Source organism: Alosa pseudoharengus, unplaced genomic scaffold (assembly GCF_046254945.1).
Source record: "Alosa pseudoharengus isolate Yale_2024_CS ecotype anadromous, Long Island Sound unplaced genomic scaffold, YU_APseudo_1.1 YU_APseudo_1.1_scf_15, whole genome shotgun sequence".
Taxonomy (NCBI): domain Eukaryota; kingdom Metazoa; phylum Chordata; class Actinopteri; order Clupeiformes; family Clupeidae; genus Alosa; species Alosa pseudoharengus.
Window position 1 is genome coordinate 35,082,340 of NW_027468620.1, and position 20,000 is coordinate 35,102,339.

Sequence of the window (20,000 nt, forward strand, 5' to 3'; positions counted from 1 at the left end):
GACAAACTTTTGCCCGGTATAAAAAACAATAGCAAAACAATCAAACATATATACTTTGTGTATATTGTGAATATGGATTGTGTGTGTGTGTGTGTGTGTGTGAGTGAGTGTGTGTGTGTGTGTGTGTGTGTTTTTGCATGTATGAACTCTCGTACACACTGATGCTGCTAGCTCGGGTTCCCTGACCAGAGCTTAGATCCATTATTGTCCCTCTAATCTTTGTAGAGTAGTCTGAGTGTGTGTGTGTGTGTGTGTGTGTGTGTGTGAGAGAGAGAGAGAGAGAGAGAGAGAGAGAGAGAGTGTGCTTGAGACATATGTGAGTGTGTATAGATCTATTATTGTGTGTGTGTGTGTGTGTGTGTGTGTGTGTGTGTGTGTGTGTGTGTCTGTCCACATGTGTGTGTGTGTGTATGTGTGTGTGTGTGTGAGAGAGAGAGAAAGAGCCTGTTTACTGGTTATATTTATAGAAATGTGTATATAGTCTTCTATAGTCTCTAAGTGTCTGTGTATATAGTCTTCTATAGTCTCCAAGTGTGTGTGTATATAGTTTTCTATAGTCTCTAAGTGTGTGTGTATATAGTTTTCTATAGTCTTTATATTTTGATATGGGAGAATTCTTGTACAGAATGCCATCAAGTGAGCTGATAGAGTGAAGCACAGGGAGTGTGTGTGTGTGTGTGTGTGTGTGTGTGTGTGTGTGTGTGCATGCGTGCACGTCTGTCTGTCTGTGTGTGTGTGTAAGCGCTTTCAGACATACGTGTAAGACCGGAGGTTCTGCCGATGTTAAACGGTGGGGCCGTATATCTGAACGACATAACCGGTCATATGGAAGTCCGAATTCACCCGGTGTTTATACTACCCCCGACCTAGTATTTCCTCCGGACATTATGTAAATGTGCTGTGTCTGAACGAGGCGTAGAACATGCGGTTAAAATTCACACCTAGTGAGAGGGCGTGTTGGTGACGTTTCTTTCGTGCGTCCATGTGGTTAGATCTGACTTAAATGCCAGTGTTATGATGGAGTGGCATAGTGCTGTCCAGAAAATCTCCGACATGGAAAGATGCAGACATCACGGAGCTACTGTCCATGAGGGCATACAACATTTTGATAAAACACATGAAGGGAATGGCACGTTGTAGCCTACAACTGCATGGCAAGGCCAAACGAATTCAAAAGACTGAATCATCATAAGCAGAAGGCGCTGAAAAGGCAGTAGCCTACAGCGACGTCGTTGACGACAATAACAGGAGTATTTAATAAATTGTTAGCCAACACGGTTTTCTGTTCATTGATAGCCTTAGGCAGAATTAGGCTACAGAAAAGAATACAATATATTTTTTCTCTCCCGGCAGTAAAGACAGTAGATTCGTGTTTAAAATTAAATGAAAACTAAAGGTAGGCTATAGGCTTATTATGCATATGACCATCCAGAGGAGGCTGGTGATCTGTCAAGAATGATGAAGATCGTAAGATACAGATGGTTTTATTGTTGCTGTCATTATTACCACAAACACGAATTGACAACGAAACCATGGCGATCGTGGGTTATATCTTGCCTGTTTATTAGGCCATGCACAGCCCTGTCAGAACTCCGTGTAGCATGCATACTGGCAGTTTTCATAAACCATCACCAACTAGTTCGCACTTTGGATATATCGTTGGATTGTGAAAAGCCCAATTTCGAATAACTACAGTACAACAGATGAGGTAGGATGCATATTTTGCAATTAGAATTTCGTGTTGGTAAGACCTGTTGCCTATCAGTAGACATGTCATCTCGAGTTCCACGACAGCTAGTGCCACCGAAATATGACACTGAAATCCTCTCACTATTGGAGTCGCTCAGATAGAAACAGCTGTAACGTGGTTAGGACACTTTTGCTGTGGAGTGGAGACGCCATAAGTTAGGTGTGGTTTTGACAATCAGAAAAGCAATATACTGAAATAGTTTAATGATGTAAAGTCAAGTGCTAGTCTGGTGTGTGTGCACGCAGTTTTTATTGATGAGTCGGAGTGGCAAGGGCATTATAAAACTTCTCGATCTTAGGCCTACTCATACACCGCGTTGAAATGGCGTAGCTGTCTAAATTCAAATCATATCATGCTAGGGGAGAAATCGTGGGACATCCATTATTTTGTTATTCAGCACCCATGGTCAAAAATATGTTCCCGCGCGCCTGCATTACGTTGAAAACAGATAAATGTGTTTACTCGAAGCACACATACAAATTCTGTATGTGCGCACTTACGTGACTATCCTACTTCAAGTATTAGCATACGCACAATAGATTTCTCTTCTTTAGCCTATAATACATAGGCTACACTTTGTAAACAAAAAGCAGCAGTGACAGGCAGCGGCCGCATATATTCTGCGTCATATATCTCGCATCTTGTGAACTCTAAGCCCCCACCCCTCACTCGACAACCACACGGAGATTCTGTAATGTGCGTGTATGTCGTTCACACATACGTCCGTATAAGGTCAGTATTAGGTCCGCAGGTTAGCATCATATCTGAATCATCCGAAGGGTAGGACCTCCGTTTGACAAACCTCCGCATGTACTCCGGAGGTTATATCTGAAAGCGCTTTGTGTGTGTGTTTGCTGTTGTTATGTAAATGGTGTTTTTTTTAGCAAGCTCACATGGTCAGGCTCACTACGTTCTAAAAGCCAGAAGAGGAATCTCATCTCTAACAAAGACGGGACTTTTAAACATAATGATCTGTATACAAAAACCTTTTCATGTAAAAGTACAGGACTCTTCCTAAAGGATTGTTTCGAGTTGTTCATATTTTCTTCTATAAAAAGAGAAATATTTTAATGAAATAAATTTGTGACAAAATGTTATTCTATCCAGTTATAAATATAACAAATAAAATATACTAAAAAGTAATAAAATGCTTATGATATTAAAGCAGCTTGATTTTCTCGTTTTACTCTCTTGAGTGCTTATAATATGTGTGTGTGTGTGTGTGTGTGTGTGTGTGTTTGTGTGTGTGTGTGTGTGTGCTTGCGTGCATGTGTGCATGCGTGTGTCAATGTGCGTGTGCATTTTGAAAATGTTTATGCTATTCATGTGGTGGTGAGGTCTACACACACACACACACACACACACACACACACATACACACACCCAGCTGAGGTAATGCTGAACTGTAGCTGTCTGCCTTAGGGATCATTCTACTCCGAAAGTAAATATTTACCTTTCACGGAGACTGAAGAGAAAAGGTATCCCCCAGCACACACACACACACACACACTCATTCATTCAGAGCCATTAAGTCATGCCATACACATACACACAGCTCACTCACACAATGCATCCATGCAAGCTTAGCTGTGAGTGTCAATGTACTTATGATTACACACTCACACACACACACAAGCCTAGCTACAAGTGTCGATGTACTTATGATTCCCTACACACACACACACACACACACAAGCTTAGCTGCGAGTGTTGATGTACTTATGATATCCTACACACACTCACACACACACTCGAGTTCAGCTGCAAATGTGGATGTACTTGTGTGGATATACTCCCTACGCACACACACACACACTGCTCACTGGAGCTAAGGTGGGGAATGAGGCTCATTTCTCAGGATATGAAGTCATTACTCACACATTCACTCACGCACACAAACACACACACTTACACTCACATACATACAGTCATGAAGTCATTTCTACAAGGGTATACATGATACAGACTCACACACACACACACACATGAAGTAATTTCTACAAGAGTATACAGGAGAAGGATGTGGTGAGAGGAGATCATTTCTATTATGTTCATCTACCTATAATGAGTGTTCTTTTCTTTTGTCTGTTTTGGTATAAATTGTGTGTTTTGGGGTAAGTTATGTGTGTTAGGGGTATGTGTGTTAGGGGTATGTGTGTTTTGGGGTAAGTTATGTGTGTTTTGGGGTATGTGTGTTAAGTTATGTGTGTTTTGGGGTAAGTTATGTGTGTTTGGGGTATGTGTGTTTGGGGTAAGTTACAGTATGTGTCTTGAATTTCCCCTTGAGGATCTTGAATTTCCCCTTGAGGATCAATACAGTATCTATCTATCTATCTATCTATCTATCTATCTATCATGTGTGTTTGGGGTAAGTGTGTTTTGGAGTATGTGTGTTTTGGGGTAAGTTATGTGTGTTTTGGGGTATGTGTGTTTTGGGGTAAGTTATGTGTGTGTTTGGGGTAATATATTATGGTGTAAGTTATGAATGTTTTGGGTATATTATGTCCAAATGGGCCAGTGCATTCCTATGGAATTAAAGGGATAGGCACATATTTGGACTTGGTCACCAGAAGGAGGGAATGTCCACTATCTTTCCCTTCTCTTAATCATGCTGATAGATCCAAACGAATGTCACGGTAGCCTACTTTAGTGCTCATGTTTTCTGTCAAATGAACTGAATAACTGAATTGATGAGAACCTAACCAATTTAACCATTTATAGCAGGGCTCGAATTATCTTTTTGTCTTTAAGGGGGTCTCTCTATCTCATAAAAAGTTGGCACATCCTGCGCATAGCCTAAAGGCAATACAATTAAATAGCCTAGGCGCCAGTGGCACTTTTGCGCAGTATGCGCACAGTAGGCCTAGGCTATAACTTGACACACGCACACAACAGACAGAGATTTTTCATAGAAATGGATTCCTTTTCATTAATTTCAACATATTATTGATTGCAATAGTCCATATTCCATTTCAATTTCAAAATACAAAGAAATAGACTAAACAAGTAAGTCTGAGTGCCATTCTCAATTTCATAACGTCACTCATTTGAACCAGACCACCGTCTCAGATAGGCTATCCTCAGTGTCAAACACAATAACGCATGTAGTCTTTAATTTATACATAGGGAAAATGCAAATTAATAAAGCCATTGCAGCCAAACTATGTTCTAGTATTATAGGCTAATGTACATCAAGGGCGTAGGTTTGGTCTCAGCTTTGGTGGAGACACATCCACAACTCCTGTTGTCACGATACCAACATTATTGTTTCAATACCAATAGCAAGTGAAGAATCTCGATTTCGATACTATTGCGATTTTTTTAAATTTGATTTGGTTTGTGTGATTTGTGAGATCATTCACATCAGTGGCAATCATAGAATTTGATTGACCCTCCACACACACACACATAGAAAGTGATGGTTGTCATAGGTTTCTTTTTCATATTTTGGAATTCATATAAACTATACATTTATATTGATAATTATGTATAGTATTTTATTATCTGCATGATTACTAATAGCTAAACATATTTAGTAATTTGATTACATCATATTGATATTTAAATTATTAGGCTACACTTGTCTATATCATCACATTTGGTGTGTAAATGTAATTGAGTGCCTGTCACTTTAAGAGGAACGTGAATGCTGAAAAATAGTTTCGCAAGTGCAAGGATATGTGGATTCAATTCATCATGTTTGCTATGTCATTAGATAAAATAAATGTTAAAAAAAACTAACAAGTCAAAGAAAATCTTTCTGGGATGAGATCATAGAAGAGATAAGTGTCTCGCAATGTTCATTTCTATGAGTATGGAAATGCACCAGTTTATCTTTTATTTCTTTGCATTGTGCAGGCTACATTCACAAATACATTAGCCTACATAAACAGAACAGGAAAATGTCTCGGATCCATTGTTTATTGCGACTGCAAGATTGGTAGCCCAATTAGCCTAACAGTCAGTGATGGTGACTTATAGCCTATGTGACTGTCCGTGCGGCACACCCTTATTCAACATGACTCCTAACTTTGGTTGAAAGATTACAGAAGCTAGGTTAGCTGTGACAATATCCTGGGTAATATCCTAACAGCTAATGCTATTTTACACAAGTAAATCCGCATTTGAAAGCCTGGTCACCAGTTGCCAGTTTGTATGGCTAATTATTTTGCCTAGACTGCAATGAAAAAGCTTCGTATTTTTGGGTGGCAAAGCTGATCTACAAACCACAAAAAGGGGCAAACATGTATGCTGAAGGGCAAAGGGAATATCACAATGTTTTACTCTGGCCATTTTTGGGATAGGCTATGCATTGGCAGACAGCCCTAACTTACCGTTGTCGTTGACACACCCGCTCGCTTGACTGCCGGTGCAAACAAGTACAGTAGCCTGCGCTTTGACACTCCGTGCGTGTAGGCCTACTGTAGCGTGCATGTCAGATAACCCTTCCCCCTCCCCCTCTGTTTTTCAGCAAATCATATGATGACGTTTCTTGTACTGTTGCTGTCGGAATGATCAGCGATCGCACAGGGATGGATAATAAGCGTTGTTTAAGATTAAATTACACCTTCAGATATGAGAGACCTACGGAGCCCCCCTGGGGACAGGGTGGGCAATATTTTTAGACCTCACTTTTGCGTTCCCACGCAATACTTTTTGCGTTCCCTCACAATAGTTTTTGCGTTCCCTCGCAATACTTTTGCGTTCCCTCGCAATAGTTTGGAGTGGGCTATTGCAGGGCTCTGTATTCCCAGTCTGGCGTAGGAGACACACAGGTCCGTTGGTTCGCACATCATGGATAATCTCAACTTGATTAAGTTTTACTTTAACATGGCTTTGGCGGTGAGACACAATGTGGTTATGTGCTTGAAGACTCTGAAGCGTATTTTAAAGAAAAACGGTCTATTTCGGCGTAGAACAGCGGTTCCCAAACGTTTTTCCCCGCGGACCACCTTCTACATCCTGACTCGGCTCGCGTACCCCCTTCCATCCAACACATAAAAAAGTAACACATTCTATTGACGCATTCCAGGCATCGTGTTTAATTAGCCGCCCTACATGATAACAAAATCAAAATGTGCAACTGGTCTATGAGCTCTCACGCTAAAAAAAAAAAAGTGTGGAGAACCACATTAGACTGGTTAGATAGCATCTCACTGCAGACCACGCACTGTGGCTTTGGGCAGTCTGTCTCCCAATCCACGTGAAGCCTAGGGCTATATGCCTCACAGGCTTGGAATTTCACCATTCTGGGGGCAAGGCCACTTGGCCTTCAGTTGGGCATATTTGGTGGGGGGCACAAAGGCCACATGTCAGGGCACCAAGGCCAAAGTTAACTATACAGTAGTAGGCTATAAAAATGATCAAAGTTGTATTTAGCCTATTCACTGCAGTAGACCTGCATCACTGTATGAAACATTACAAAAACATGAAACATGACATGTTACAAATAACTGTAAATCATCTGATCATCTAATAAAAACAGATATCTAGGCTATATATAAAATTCATTTTATATTTGGCCTGCTATGAAATCATGTATTGAACAATTTAAATGTAGCACAGCTCAGCTTTAAGAAACTCAAATAGCCTAGAAGATGCCGTGCGCTTTATCCGTGGCCAGCCAGGACCAGTAGCCTAGCCAAGCCTATGACAGCGTGCCTCTTACGTGAATGGTTTCTGCGTACAGAGCCCCCAACATACCAGAGGAAGAAAAAGGTTTTCTTAACACCAAAACTATTGCGAGGGAACGCAAAAACTATTGCGAGGGAACGCAAAAGTATTGCGTGGGAACGCAAAAAAAATTTGCGAGGGAACGCAAAAGTATTGCGTGGGAATGCAAAAACTATTGCGTGGGAACGCAAAAAGTGAGGTCTAAAAATATTGCCCACCCTGTCCCCAGGGGGGCTCCGTAGAGACCCCCTCAGGTTTTTGACTTTGTTGCTTTCACGAGCCCTGATTTATAGCATGTCGATATTAACAGACAATTAAACATTTAGGAACTGTGGCTTTCACTGCCTGCCTTTCATTAGAGGGAAATGAGTGTGTGCATGTGTGTGTGTGTGTGTGTGAAAATGTGTGTTTTAATCAGTGCTGCCCCCTCTAACATTAGTGTGTGCACAGGGGTGTAGTGGTAAAATAAGAGGTGTTGTGTGTGTGTGTGTGTGTGTGTGTGTGGGTAAACTATGAATTCTGTGATCACGGTAAGGTGGACTGTACCATGCGGTATCGGATTTTTAAAAAGGGATTCAGAACCTATTTGATGATGATGGAGGTTATTGTCCAATGTTTATAACAATACCAGTGGTATTAAATGGTTCCTACAGTGTTGATGAGTGTACATATTGTGAATATTAATAATACAGTGTGACTTTTTAATATTAAAAGTTGCAATTGAAAGGTGGATAAACATTTTAAATTTCAGAGGTGGATAAACTGTTTACTTGCGACTAGCCTTCACTACACAGTAGCACAGAACTACCTCATGCGCAGCCAAAATAATAATAATAATAATAATAAAGTGTGTGTGTGTGTATATAGTTTTCTATAGTCTTTATATTTTTATATAATATATCATCTCCACACAAGCCAACTGATGTAGCTTTCCAAACAACCTGGGGCTGTAGTAGGGATATGTGCATACGGTTCTGCATAGAACTCCACTACTCAAGAAAGGGAATCCAAGGCCACAAGGCCCTTCTGAGGACACAGCTACATGAAGGGGATCCCAAGACCATAAGTGTACTTCAGAGGACAAAGCTTCATGCAACACACTAAGAGATGTATTCATGGGCGTCTCCAGACCATAATACCTTTTCTACTCTTGCGGATTTGTAGCGTAGACAATGCACACAAATATTGCACACAGAGATATTGCAAAATCTGCATCATCCACACAGTGCACAGAAGTACTGTGCTCTCTCATTTCCTCAGCTAACACCTCTTGACCCAAGTGGTCTGTTTTCCTCTCGGTCCCCAAGCTGTTTGGATTGGTGAAGGGTGCCCCCTAGTGGCTTTTGTTAAACACAGGCAACTTACTAGTTCTTTTTTTTTTTTAAACCCTTGTAAGGTGTTCAGGTCTGTGGGACCCGTTTTCAGTGTTTGCTAAAATAAAAATTATGCTATTTATTATTTCTTCTGAGTGCCGCTGCTGTTGTTGCAGGCAGCTCACTGTGCTGGGATTAGTGTGTGTTTCACGGATTGGGATAAATGCAGAGATCAAATTTCCTTCATGGGATCAAAAGGGTATATATACTTATACGTATACTTATACTAGGTGTTTGTGTGTGAGAATGGTGTCTTTCTGATTTTGTTTTGATCTGGACGTTTGTTTTGGTTCATTGATCTGATGAATGATCCAATCATGACCCACTGTTTGTGTCTTGGCAGAGATTGACAGATTTCCTTTGAAAATGTTCAGGTTTTTCTTGGGGTTCATGATACCATGCACCTTAATTCCCATGGCCTTTGGGAATAAAAATAGCCCCAGAATATCATAGCCCCTCACCACAATTATCATTAGGCATGGGGTTATTTTCAGTATAGTCATTCTTCTATGTATTGTATACCTAAACACCTAAAGTATTTCTTGCCATGCATATTCACGTCTAAAATATTCGCAGCCTACATTTGGCAAACGATATTTCCAGCGCGTGAGTTGCGGTGGCAGGATGAACGCCGCAAACTTCTGTTGTCGCAGATCACGTGACACCTCAACGTAACGTAACACATGACAGAAGTGAAATGTCAACAGTGTTGCGGTTTCTGAAAGTTCTGAAAGTCTGCCCTCCTCTATGGTTGGTGCAGGGGACCGATCGTGGCTGTGCCCGTACCTAGGCAATGTCAGTCGTTGACATACTGCGGAATCGGTAGCTTCCGCTTCCACTGGGCTCGAAATTAACCAACATTCCTGCGCGCCCTAAGCACATTTGGTCCAGAAACGTGGAAACACGAGATGGCGGAACAATTGGGTAAAGTTTTTTTTACAACTCACGCGCCCCGTCTTATGACCACAGGCGGGTCTTATTCTCATGCTCGATAGGCGGGTTTTCTCGTCAGGTTCGCGAGCTGGATCGAGGAATTCTCGGAGATTCTGTGGATTGTACAACCTGACATGTCATAACAGTGTCTCATTTTCTCCAGCTGACCGCTAACTGGCCACCGGGCACTAACTCCCACCTGTAAGTGAAGTCAGTGCGTGTGGTCTGTAGAACATCGGGCCGGTCAGATGAAGTGCTTGCTCGTGGCGAGCGAGAGCGCGGAGGTGCTCTTCTACTGGACCGACAACGAGTTCCTGCTCCGCGTGCAGGAACAGTATGGAACAGCTCGCGATGAAGACGGCAGGGTGAGAACTGAGTGTCTATGAAAAGGGTCGTTGTTTACGGAAGTGTGCTGTGGGGGAGTAATATCAGCGCGCATCAGCACTAGAGAAATGGAGTCTATACCCTAACTCTGGGTTTGTTGTTTTCCCGAGTTGTTTCCTTAGTTCTCTCTCTTTCTCTCTCTCACTCACTCTGTGTGTGTGTGTGTCTCTCTCTCTCTGTGTGTGTGTGTGTGTCTCTCTCTCTCTGTATGTGTGTGTGTGTTTGCTGCGCAGCCTCCTGCGTTTGAGGACCGGATCAACACACTCTTCGCTCCCATCATCATCTCCTGCAGCACACTGGTAGACCGCTTGGGAGACAGCTACACTGCATTCTCCACAGAGAACAACGACACCTATGTGCTACACCAGGTGTGTGTGTGTGTGTGTGTGTGTGTGTGTGTGTGTGTGTGTGTGTGTGTGTGTGTGTGTGTGTGTGTGTGTGTGTGTGTGTGGTTGTGTGTGTGTGTGTGTGTGTTTGGCAGCAACTGTACAATGCATTCTCCGCAGCGAACAACCACCCCTATTAGCCCAACCACCACTATGTGCTACACCAGGTGTGTGTGTGTGTGTGTGTGGGGGTGTGTGTGTGTGTGTGTGTGTGTGTGTGTGTGTGTGTGTGTGTGTGTGTGTGTTTGGCAGCAACTGTACAATGCATTCTACGCAGCGAACAACCACCCCTATTAGCCCAACCACCACTATGTGCTACACCAGGTGTGTGTGTGTGTGTGTGTGGGGTTGTGTGTGTGTGTGTGTGTGTGTGTGTGTGTTTGGCAGCAACTGTACAATGCATTCTACGCAGCGAACAACCACCCCTATTAGCCCATGAGCCACAGGCCCAAAAAGGGGCGTGTCACTTAGGGCTGGGTGATATGGACCAAAACTGATATCCCGATATTTTGGGGCTGATTGGCGATATACGATATCGATACGATATTGATATTTCAAACAGAAAGAGCGAAGTGCTTCATATATTCACTCAACACAACAATTATGACAACACAGCCAGTTTTAATTATATTAATTTCAGACTGCTCTAACAGAGCTGTGCAAAAAAGTGTAAACAATAACATAGGCCTACAATAGGCATAATGCTCTGATAAAGCTGTGCAAATAACAAAAGACCAAAAGTTGACCCTGACTGACAATGCAGGCCTACATTGTACTGCACAATGCAATAGGCTATTTTGGGCACAACAATATTGAAAAAACCTGCAGTTTTGTCACACAATGCAGTTTTTTTACCTGTAAGGGTTTGATAGGGCCCAGATGGCAAGCAAATGTAGACTATGATGGCCTAGATATGTTGCTATCAACAACAAAAATAGTTTTAAACAATTAGGCTACTTAAACGACGTAACTGAGTCACTCATCAAGAGTGTGATCGACGCTACCGTCGTTTTGTATGCGTTCATTTTTGCATGTTCCGGTTCGTAAGAAAAATCCCTATGCACGATTGAATGGGGTTTCAGGAATCATAAAAAATGATGCCCTAACTGCTCGCGAGTCGCGTGCATATCCTCTTAATAAAATCACTTTAGACTTTAGATCTGCTACTGTATATCGCTAAACGCCAGCATTCATCAGTGTATTTAAATTAGCTAGGCTATGTACCAAAATGACATTTTACCGTGAGTCGAAGAGCTGTAGCTGCTAAACAGTGTTGTAACTTAAATCTGCGTGTATAAAATCGCTTGGAGCTCCAGTGGAATTTTGATTTCACAACGAGAATTCTCGGTCTAGCCGTTGATGTGCAGAAGGAATAGGCATCAGCACCAACCTCTGATCAAGGTAAACAAAATCTGACTCAGTGTGTCCGTCATGTTTGAAAGTTTGTAGTGATGCGAGGGAGAACGTGCACACGCAAGGGGCGCAGTTGAGCAGAGCTGCGGCTATCTGAATGGTCTGAACAAAGAAAAGAGCAAGTGGCTTTGATAAAATGGCCCATTATTTGACATAATACCGGTATTACGATATTGTCTCAACTACATATCGTTTTCAAAAATATATCGTCGTAGTCGTAACACCGGGCAAATTCTCACTATATTTTTCTGAAAGCTATATAATATAAAATGGGATGATAGCAAGTTGGATCTTGTAGCTTTGTGGCTGTACAGGCCTTCAAAGTTAACCTCTGATTTGAAAAAAAGGAAATTCCGCCTATTGTTTTTTTTTTTTGTTAAACCACTCATAAGAGCCCAGAAAATAATCCACACCTCATTTTACTGATGCATACAGTATGTGGTGTTAGATGTTGGCATACATATTTTGAATCATTATGTGATTTTGCCCTTCATTTTTGTTGCTAAAATGCAAGATTTATGTGTAATAATGTGAAAATCTACGTTTTCAGAGACACAACGTGTTGAAATGCCCACTACCTCATTAATCAATGTATTTCTTATTTCCTTCCTACCTCCCAGCAGAGACTTGAAATACAAATGATTACATAGGTCTGCATTGCTATGCTATTTACTATTTTTTTTTTTTTTTTTTTTTTTTTTTGGGTTTTTATGCCTTTAATGCGACAGGATAGTGGAGAATGACAGGAAGTGAGTGGGAGAGAGAATCGGGGTGGGATCCGGAAAGGACCACGGGGCGGGAATCGAACCCGGGTCGCCGGCGTACGGTGCAGGTGCCCCAGCCAGTTGCGCCACAGCTGGGGCCTATGCTATTTACTATGTAAAATGTAGCCTACTATTCGGAAACACCCCCCAAAATTCAGTAAATTAGTATTTTATTGAAACTACCCATAAGATAAGAGATAATCCAAGAGATCAAAACATCATGATTACCTTTACATTCAAGGAATACCATATGAAAATTGTTGACATCACCACATGTAATAATAATAATAATAATTCATTTTATTTGTGTAGCGCTTTTCAAAGACCCAAAGTCACTTACAGAATTGGGAAACAGAGAAGGACAACAGTACCACATACATACACATACACACACACACGCAGAGAAACACACAGACACACACACACACACGAGAGCAGCAATGAATTAACGATTAAAAAGCAAATCATAATGGTACAAACATCAACGACAAGAGCAGTAATGGAATGAGGAATGAATAATAATAATACAGACATCGAGGACAAGAGCAGTAATGGAATGAGGAATGAATAATAATAATACAGACATCGAGGACAAGAGCAGTAATGGAATGAGGAATGAATAATAATAATACAGACATCGAGGACAAGAGCAGTAATGGAATGAGGAATGAATAATAATATACAGACATCGAGGACAAGGCATGAGCAATAACAGGCACAGGTTATGGTTGTGGGTGGGGGAGGTCGTAGGCTTGCGAGAAGGGGTATGTTTTTAAACGGGATTTGAATGTTGAAAGTGAGGGGGAGTCAGCTTAGTTTAGTGTTAGGAGTGTAGCTTAGGAGTGTACCCAGCTTAACATAAATATTATAATTTCATAATGTCCAGGGCACATGAAGTACAGTAATTTCCTGTGTATTAGCCGTATTGTGTATAAGCCGCAGGACAGTGTTTTATGCAAGTTAAAAGAAACAAAACCATACCATATTAACTGCCCCCGTGTATTAACCTCATAGCTGAAGAAATTTTGCAAAATCAATGTATAAGCTGCAGCTAATAGTGGGGAAATTACGGTAATTGCATCACAGGTGCTAAAATGATCTACATTATACATTTCTGTTGTACTTTTGACTAGTAATGCGGCAATGAGATGTAGATGAACTGGTTGGTGAAAATATTTATACTTTACACATTGTTATCATTATGTATAATTATTATTATTATCATTATTAACATACTTAAAATTGTCTTTCATCTGATGTTAAAATCATTTTCATTGAAAAGAAATAATAACTCATTTCCAAGACATGATCTACTGACATTTACAACAGTTTTCAAAATTCTACACAGTTAGATCTGATGAGAAACTGAAATTGGATCAATACATTTTCAGAGGAACATGAGTTAATTTGCATATCTACAGCAGGCAAAGCAACACAAGAGGTTAGGGATGATCTGATTCAGGCTCATACTACAGGCAAAGATGCAAGTTCAAGACATAGAGGCTGGAGTCAGATACACCTAAGCACAAATTCCATGATACATTGACAAAGCAAAATGTAAAGACATTTACGAGCATGAGTCAAAAAAGAAAACACAGGCACATGTTAAAGATTGGACATGAGAGAAGTCTTTTGTCACCCTCTTGGACCTTAACCATGGTCATTGGCGACACCTGAGGGGACCCCAAGGAAAACCTCTAAAGCAGCACTTGCAAAGCATTTGCAGAAACTTGCATCACTATCAGATAATCTTCCAGATGAATATAATACAGCAACAATCATTGATGGAATGTCTCTGGTCCAGAAGGTCAATAACAATGTCTCAACTTTTGCAGACATTGCTACTGCTATTCATAGCATGATCCGTAAAGAGGCAAAGCAGAGGCAGATAATTTTTTAGATTAAATTAGATTAGACTTAACTTTATTCTCATTGTGCAGAGAACAAGTACAGAGACAACGAAATGCAGTTTGCGTCTAACCAGAAGTGCAAAAAAGCAGAAAAGTGCAATGTGATGAACACAGTATAGGCAGGTGGTGCATAGACAGGACAAGAAATATAGTGCAGTGTAGACAGTAGTATACAGTTGTTTTGCAGAAGGTGGTTTAGAGTAGCATAAATTAAAGTATAAGTATAAGTATATATACTCTTTTGATCCCGTGAAGATTGGTCTCTGCATTTATCCCAATCCGTGAATTAGTAAGCGCTTTCAGACATACGTGTAAGACCGGAGGTTCTGCCGATGTTAAACGGTGGGGCCGTATATCTGAACGACATAACCGGTCATATGGAAGTCCGAATTCACCCGGTGTTTATACTACCCCCGACCTAGTATTTCCTCCGGACATTATGTAAATGTGCTGTGTCTGAACGAGGCGTAGAACATGCGGTTAAAATTCACACCTAGTGAGAGGGCGTGTTGGTGACGTTTCTTTCGTGCGTCCATGTGGTTAAATCTGACTTAAATGCCAGTGTTATGATGGAGTGGCATAGTGCTGTCCAGAAAATCTCCGACATGGAAAGATGCAGACATCACGGAGCTACTGTCCATGAGGGCATACAATATTTTGATAAAACACATGAAGGGAATGGCACGTTGTAGCCTACAACTGCATGGCAAGGCCAAACGAATTCAAAAGACTGAATCATCATAAGCAGAAGGCGCTGAAAAGGCAGTAGCCTACAGCGACGTCGTTGACGACAATAACAGGAGTATTTAATAAATTGTTAGTAAACACGGTTTTCTGTTCATTGATAGCCTTAGGCAGAATTAGGCTACAGAAAAGAATAGGCCTACAGGATTTTTTTCTCTCCCGGCAGTAAAGACAGTAGATTCGTGTTTAAAATTAAATGAAAACTAAAGGTAGGCTATAGTCTAATTATGCATATGACCATCCAGAGGAGGCTGGTGATCTGTCAAGAATGATGAAGATCGTAAGATACAGATGGTTTTATTGTTGCTGTCATTATTACCACAAACACGAATTGACAACGAAACCATGGCGATCGTGGGTTATATCTTGCCTGCTTATTAGGCCATGCACAGCCCTGTCAGAACTCCGTGTAGCATGCATACTGGCAGTTTTCATAAACCATCACCAACTAGTTCGCACTTTGGATATATCGTTGGATTGTGAAAAGCCCAATTTCGAATAACTACAGTACAACAGAGGTAGGATGCATCTTTTGCAATTAGAATTTCGTGTTGGTGAGACCTGTTGCCTATCAGTAGACATGTCATCTCGAGTTCCACGACAGCTTAGCTAGTGCCACCGAAATATGACACTGAAATCCTTTCACTATTGGAGTCGCTCAGATAGAAACAGCTGTAACGTGGTTAGGACACTTTTGCTGTGGAGTGGAGACGCCATAAGTTAGGTGTGGTTTTGACAATCAGAAAAGCAATATAGGCTACTGAAATAGTTTAATGATGTAAAGTCAAGTGCTGGTCTGGTGTGTGTGCACGCAGTTTTTATTGATGAGTTGGAGTGGCAAGGGCATTATAAAACTTCTCGCTCTTAGGCCTACTCATACACCGCGTTGAAATGGCGTAGCTGTCTAAATTCATATCATATCATGCTAGGGGAGAAATCGTTGGACATCCATTATTTTGTTATTCAGCACCCATGGTCAAAAATATGTTCCCGCGCGCGCCTGCATGGGGAAAGTAGGCCTATGCTTTTGGAAAAAAATAAATCATGAAAAAACTTCACTGTTATGTAGTATTTTGTTTGTTGCTTAAAAACGTTGTATGATGGCCTTGAAGTCTTGAGTTAGCCTACTGAATTGGCTGGTAGCCTACCATACCATAAAGTGTGTGCATGCTCTCTCTCTCCAACGCAAACCAGATTCTGGCACATAACGTTGAAAACAGATAAATGTGTTTACTCGAAGCACACATACAAATACTGTATGTGCGCACTTACGTGACTATCCTACTTCAAGTATTAGCCTAAGCACAATAGATTTCTCTTCTTTAGCCTATGCATAGGCTACACTTTGTAAACAAATAGCAGCTGTGACAGGCAGCGGCCGCATATATTCTGCGTCATATATCTCACATCTTGTGAACTCTAAGCCCCCACCCCTCGCTCGACAACCACACGGAGATTCTGTAATGTGCGTGTATGTCGTTCACACATACGTCCGTATAAGGTCAGTATTAGGTCCGCAGGTTAGCATCATATCTGAATCATCCGAAGGGTAGGACCTCCGTTTGACAAACCTCCGCATGTACTCCGGAGGTTATATCTGAAAGCGCTTAGTGAAACACACTCCGCACACAGTGAACACACTAATCCCGGCGCTAACAACAGCGGAACTCGGAGAGCCTTTTTGATCAGGGTAGAGGTGTTGAGGGTCCAAGAGAGGTCCTCAGAGATGTGGACACCCAGAAACTTGAAGCTGGTGACACGCTCCACCTCAGTCCTGTTGATGAGAATGGGTGTGTGTGTGCTAGCTTTAGACTTCCTGAAGTCCACAATGAGCTCTATGGTCTTCTTGGTGTTGAGAGCCAGGTTGTTATCAGTGCACCACGATGTTAGGTGCTGGACCTCCTCCCTGTAGGCCGTCTCTGATCGTTGTTGCTGATGAGCCCAATCATCATAGTGTCATCTGCAAACTTGACAATGGTGTAAGAGCCATGTACAGGTGTGCAGTCGTAGGTGAAGTGTGAGTATAGGAGAGGGCTCAGCAGAGTGAAGTGCCATAGAGATGGCATCCTCTGTGCTCCTGTTCTGACAATGATGAATTCAATGAAGAGATTAAAGATCCTTTGTACTCGTTTCAGCTATACAATTTAAAAAAACATTTGTACTGCAGACCTATGTATGTCATCATTTAACATTCATTTCAACTCACAATTGAAAGTAAGAAAGGTAGAATAGTAATGATCATGTCAACATGTTGCTCTGAAAACGTAGCTTTTTTTGCACATAAATCTTGAATTTTATCAACCAAAATGAAGAGCAAAATCACATAATGAGTCAAAATATGTATGCCAACATCAAACACCACATATGCATCAGTAATAATAAGATTTGGATTATTTTCTGGGCTCTTATGAGTGTTTTTTAACAAAAAAAGCCAATAGGCGGAATTTCCTTTTTTTTCAAATCAGAGGTCAACTTTGAAGGCCTGTACAGCCACAAAGCTACAAGATCCAACTTGCTATCATACCATTTTATACTCCAGAGATATGTAGCTTTCAGAAAAATATAGTGAGAATTTGCCCCCCCAAGTGGTAGTGACGACCCCCTGTGGCTCATGGACTATATGTGCTACACCAGGTTTATAAAGGCTGCTACGCACACGTACATGGACTATATGTGCTACACCAGGTTTATAAAGGCTGCTACGCACACGTACATGGACTATATGTGCTACACCAGGTTTATAAAGGCTGCTACGCACACGTACATGGGGTGAACTGTGCGTGCACATATTTCACCGCAAACATCAGGATTTATAGAACATTTCTTTGCTGAAAAAGAGGCATATTTCCACACATCCTTTCACCTATGCTCCTTACAGCTCATAAAATGTGTGTGTGTGTGTGTGTGTGCGCACGTGCTGTAGTTTGAGGAGTGCCTGTACATTGCTGTGAACGGAGATGGAGAGGAGAGTGAGGATGACCTGAAGAGGAAGATCTACGTGATGAAGAAGTTCACAGACGTGCTGTTTGGGATGGTCACACTCAGCAGCGCCCTCCTTAGGAAGGAGTGAGTATGACAGCCGCTCAGCTCACTCTGTGTGTGTGTGTGTGTGTGTGTGTGTGTGTGTGTGTGTGTGTGTTTGAACCTGGGAGTATCCTTGCATCATGAAGGTCAGACAGTGGTTTGTGTGTGTGCGTGTGTGTGTGTGTGAGCCTGAGAGTATGTGTGCATCATTAGTGTCAGCAGTTATGCATGTGTGTGTGTGTGTTAGGCTGCGTCCTCAGGACACTGAGCAGAGGAGAGTTCTCTGGCTCCGCCTACAGGGTCTACTGGAGACCTACAGCCGACTGAGAGAACAGGACCAGAGCTTCCTGGTGGAGGTACACACACACACACACACACACACTGATGTTCACAGAATGACTGTGTGTGTCCGGTTGTGTGTTTCTATCTGTGTGTGTGTGTGTGTGTGTTGATCTGTGTGTGTGTGTGTGTGTGTGTGTGTGTGTTGATCTCTGTGTGTGTGTGTGTGTGTGTGTGTGTGTGTGTGTGTGTGTGTGTGTGTGTGTGTGTGTGTGTTGATCTGTGTGTGTGTGTGTGTGTGTGTGTGTATGTGTATGTGTGTGTGTGTGTTGATCTGTGTGTGTGTGTGTGTGTGTGTGTGTATGTGTGTGTGTGTGTGTAGGCTGTGGAGAGGCTGATTCACCCCACGCTGTGTGAGCAGTGTATAGAGTTTCTGGAGCGCCGTCTGGTGCAGCAGCTGAACTCCAGTTCTGAGAGAGCAGGAGAGGAGGTGCAGCACGCCTTCATCCTAGTACACACCAAACTACTGGCCTTCTACTCCAGGTAAACACACACACACACACACACACACACACACACACACACACACACACGCCTTCATCCTAGTACACACCAAACTACTGGCCTTCTACTCCAGACTCCAGGTACACACACACACACACACACACACACACACACACACACACACACGCCTTCATCCTAGTACACACCAAACTACTGGCCTTCTACTCCAGGTACACACACACACACACACACACACACACACACACACACACACACGCCTTCATCCTAGTACACACCAAACTACTGGCCTTCTACTCCAGGTACACACACACACACACACACACACACAAACACAGGTGTTGATTATTGTTGTTTGTGTCCCTGCAGTCGTAATGCCAGCACCCTGAGCGCATCTGATCTGCTCACACTGATGGTGATGGTGCAACATTCACACCCCAGCAACCCCGAGATAGATGAGACCAGCCCTGAGGTAACACACACACACACTATACACACACACATACACACACACACACACACACACACTCACTATACACACACACTTACACATACACACACATATACCACATCCACTCCAGCAATGCAGAGATGGAGGATGCCAGCACTGAGGTAAGACACACACACACACACACACTGTGCATTTTACCAGAATGTTATGATTCATTTACATCAGGAGTAGTCATGGAGACATGTTTTGTGTGTGCGTGTGTGTTTTTAGCATGTTCAGCATGACACCACGGTTGGTTCAGAGCTCTTTTACACACCTGAGCCGTCTCCCACAGACAATCAAGCAGGTAACACCCACACACACACACACCTGTGTGTATAGCAGCTACCAAGTG

General features: G+C 42.1%; 1 protein-coding gene across 1 annotated transcript in view; it reads left to right on the plus strand.

The window, feature by feature from the left end:
• Nucleotides 1-9,494: 9,494 nt before the first annotated feature.
• hps1 (HPS1 biogenesis of lysosomal organelles complex 3 subunit 1) overlaps nucleotides 9,495-20,000 on the plus strand; it is a 24,745-nt gene continuing 14,239 nt past the window's right edge. Inside the window, exons 1-8 of the mRNA XM_076286304.1 lie at nucleotides 9,495-9,720; nucleotides 9,893-10,094; nucleotides 10,347-10,481; nucleotides 18,254-18,396; nucleotides 18,602-18,710; nucleotides 19,016-19,176; nucleotides 19,525-19,627; nucleotides 19,877-19,952. Of these exons, the coding sequence (XP_076142419.1) occupies nucleotides 9,978-10,094; nucleotides 10,347-10,481; nucleotides 18,254-18,396; nucleotides 18,602-18,710; nucleotides 19,016-19,176; nucleotides 19,525-19,627; nucleotides 19,877-19,952 (844 nt within the window). The 5' untranslated portion in view covers nucleotides 9,495-9,720; nucleotides 9,893-9,977. The remainder of the gene's footprint in view (nucleotides 9,721-9,892; nucleotides 10,095-10,346; nucleotides 10,482-18,253; nucleotides 18,397-18,601; nucleotides 18,711-19,015; nucleotides 19,177-19,524; nucleotides 19,628-19,876; nucleotides 19,953-20,000) is intronic.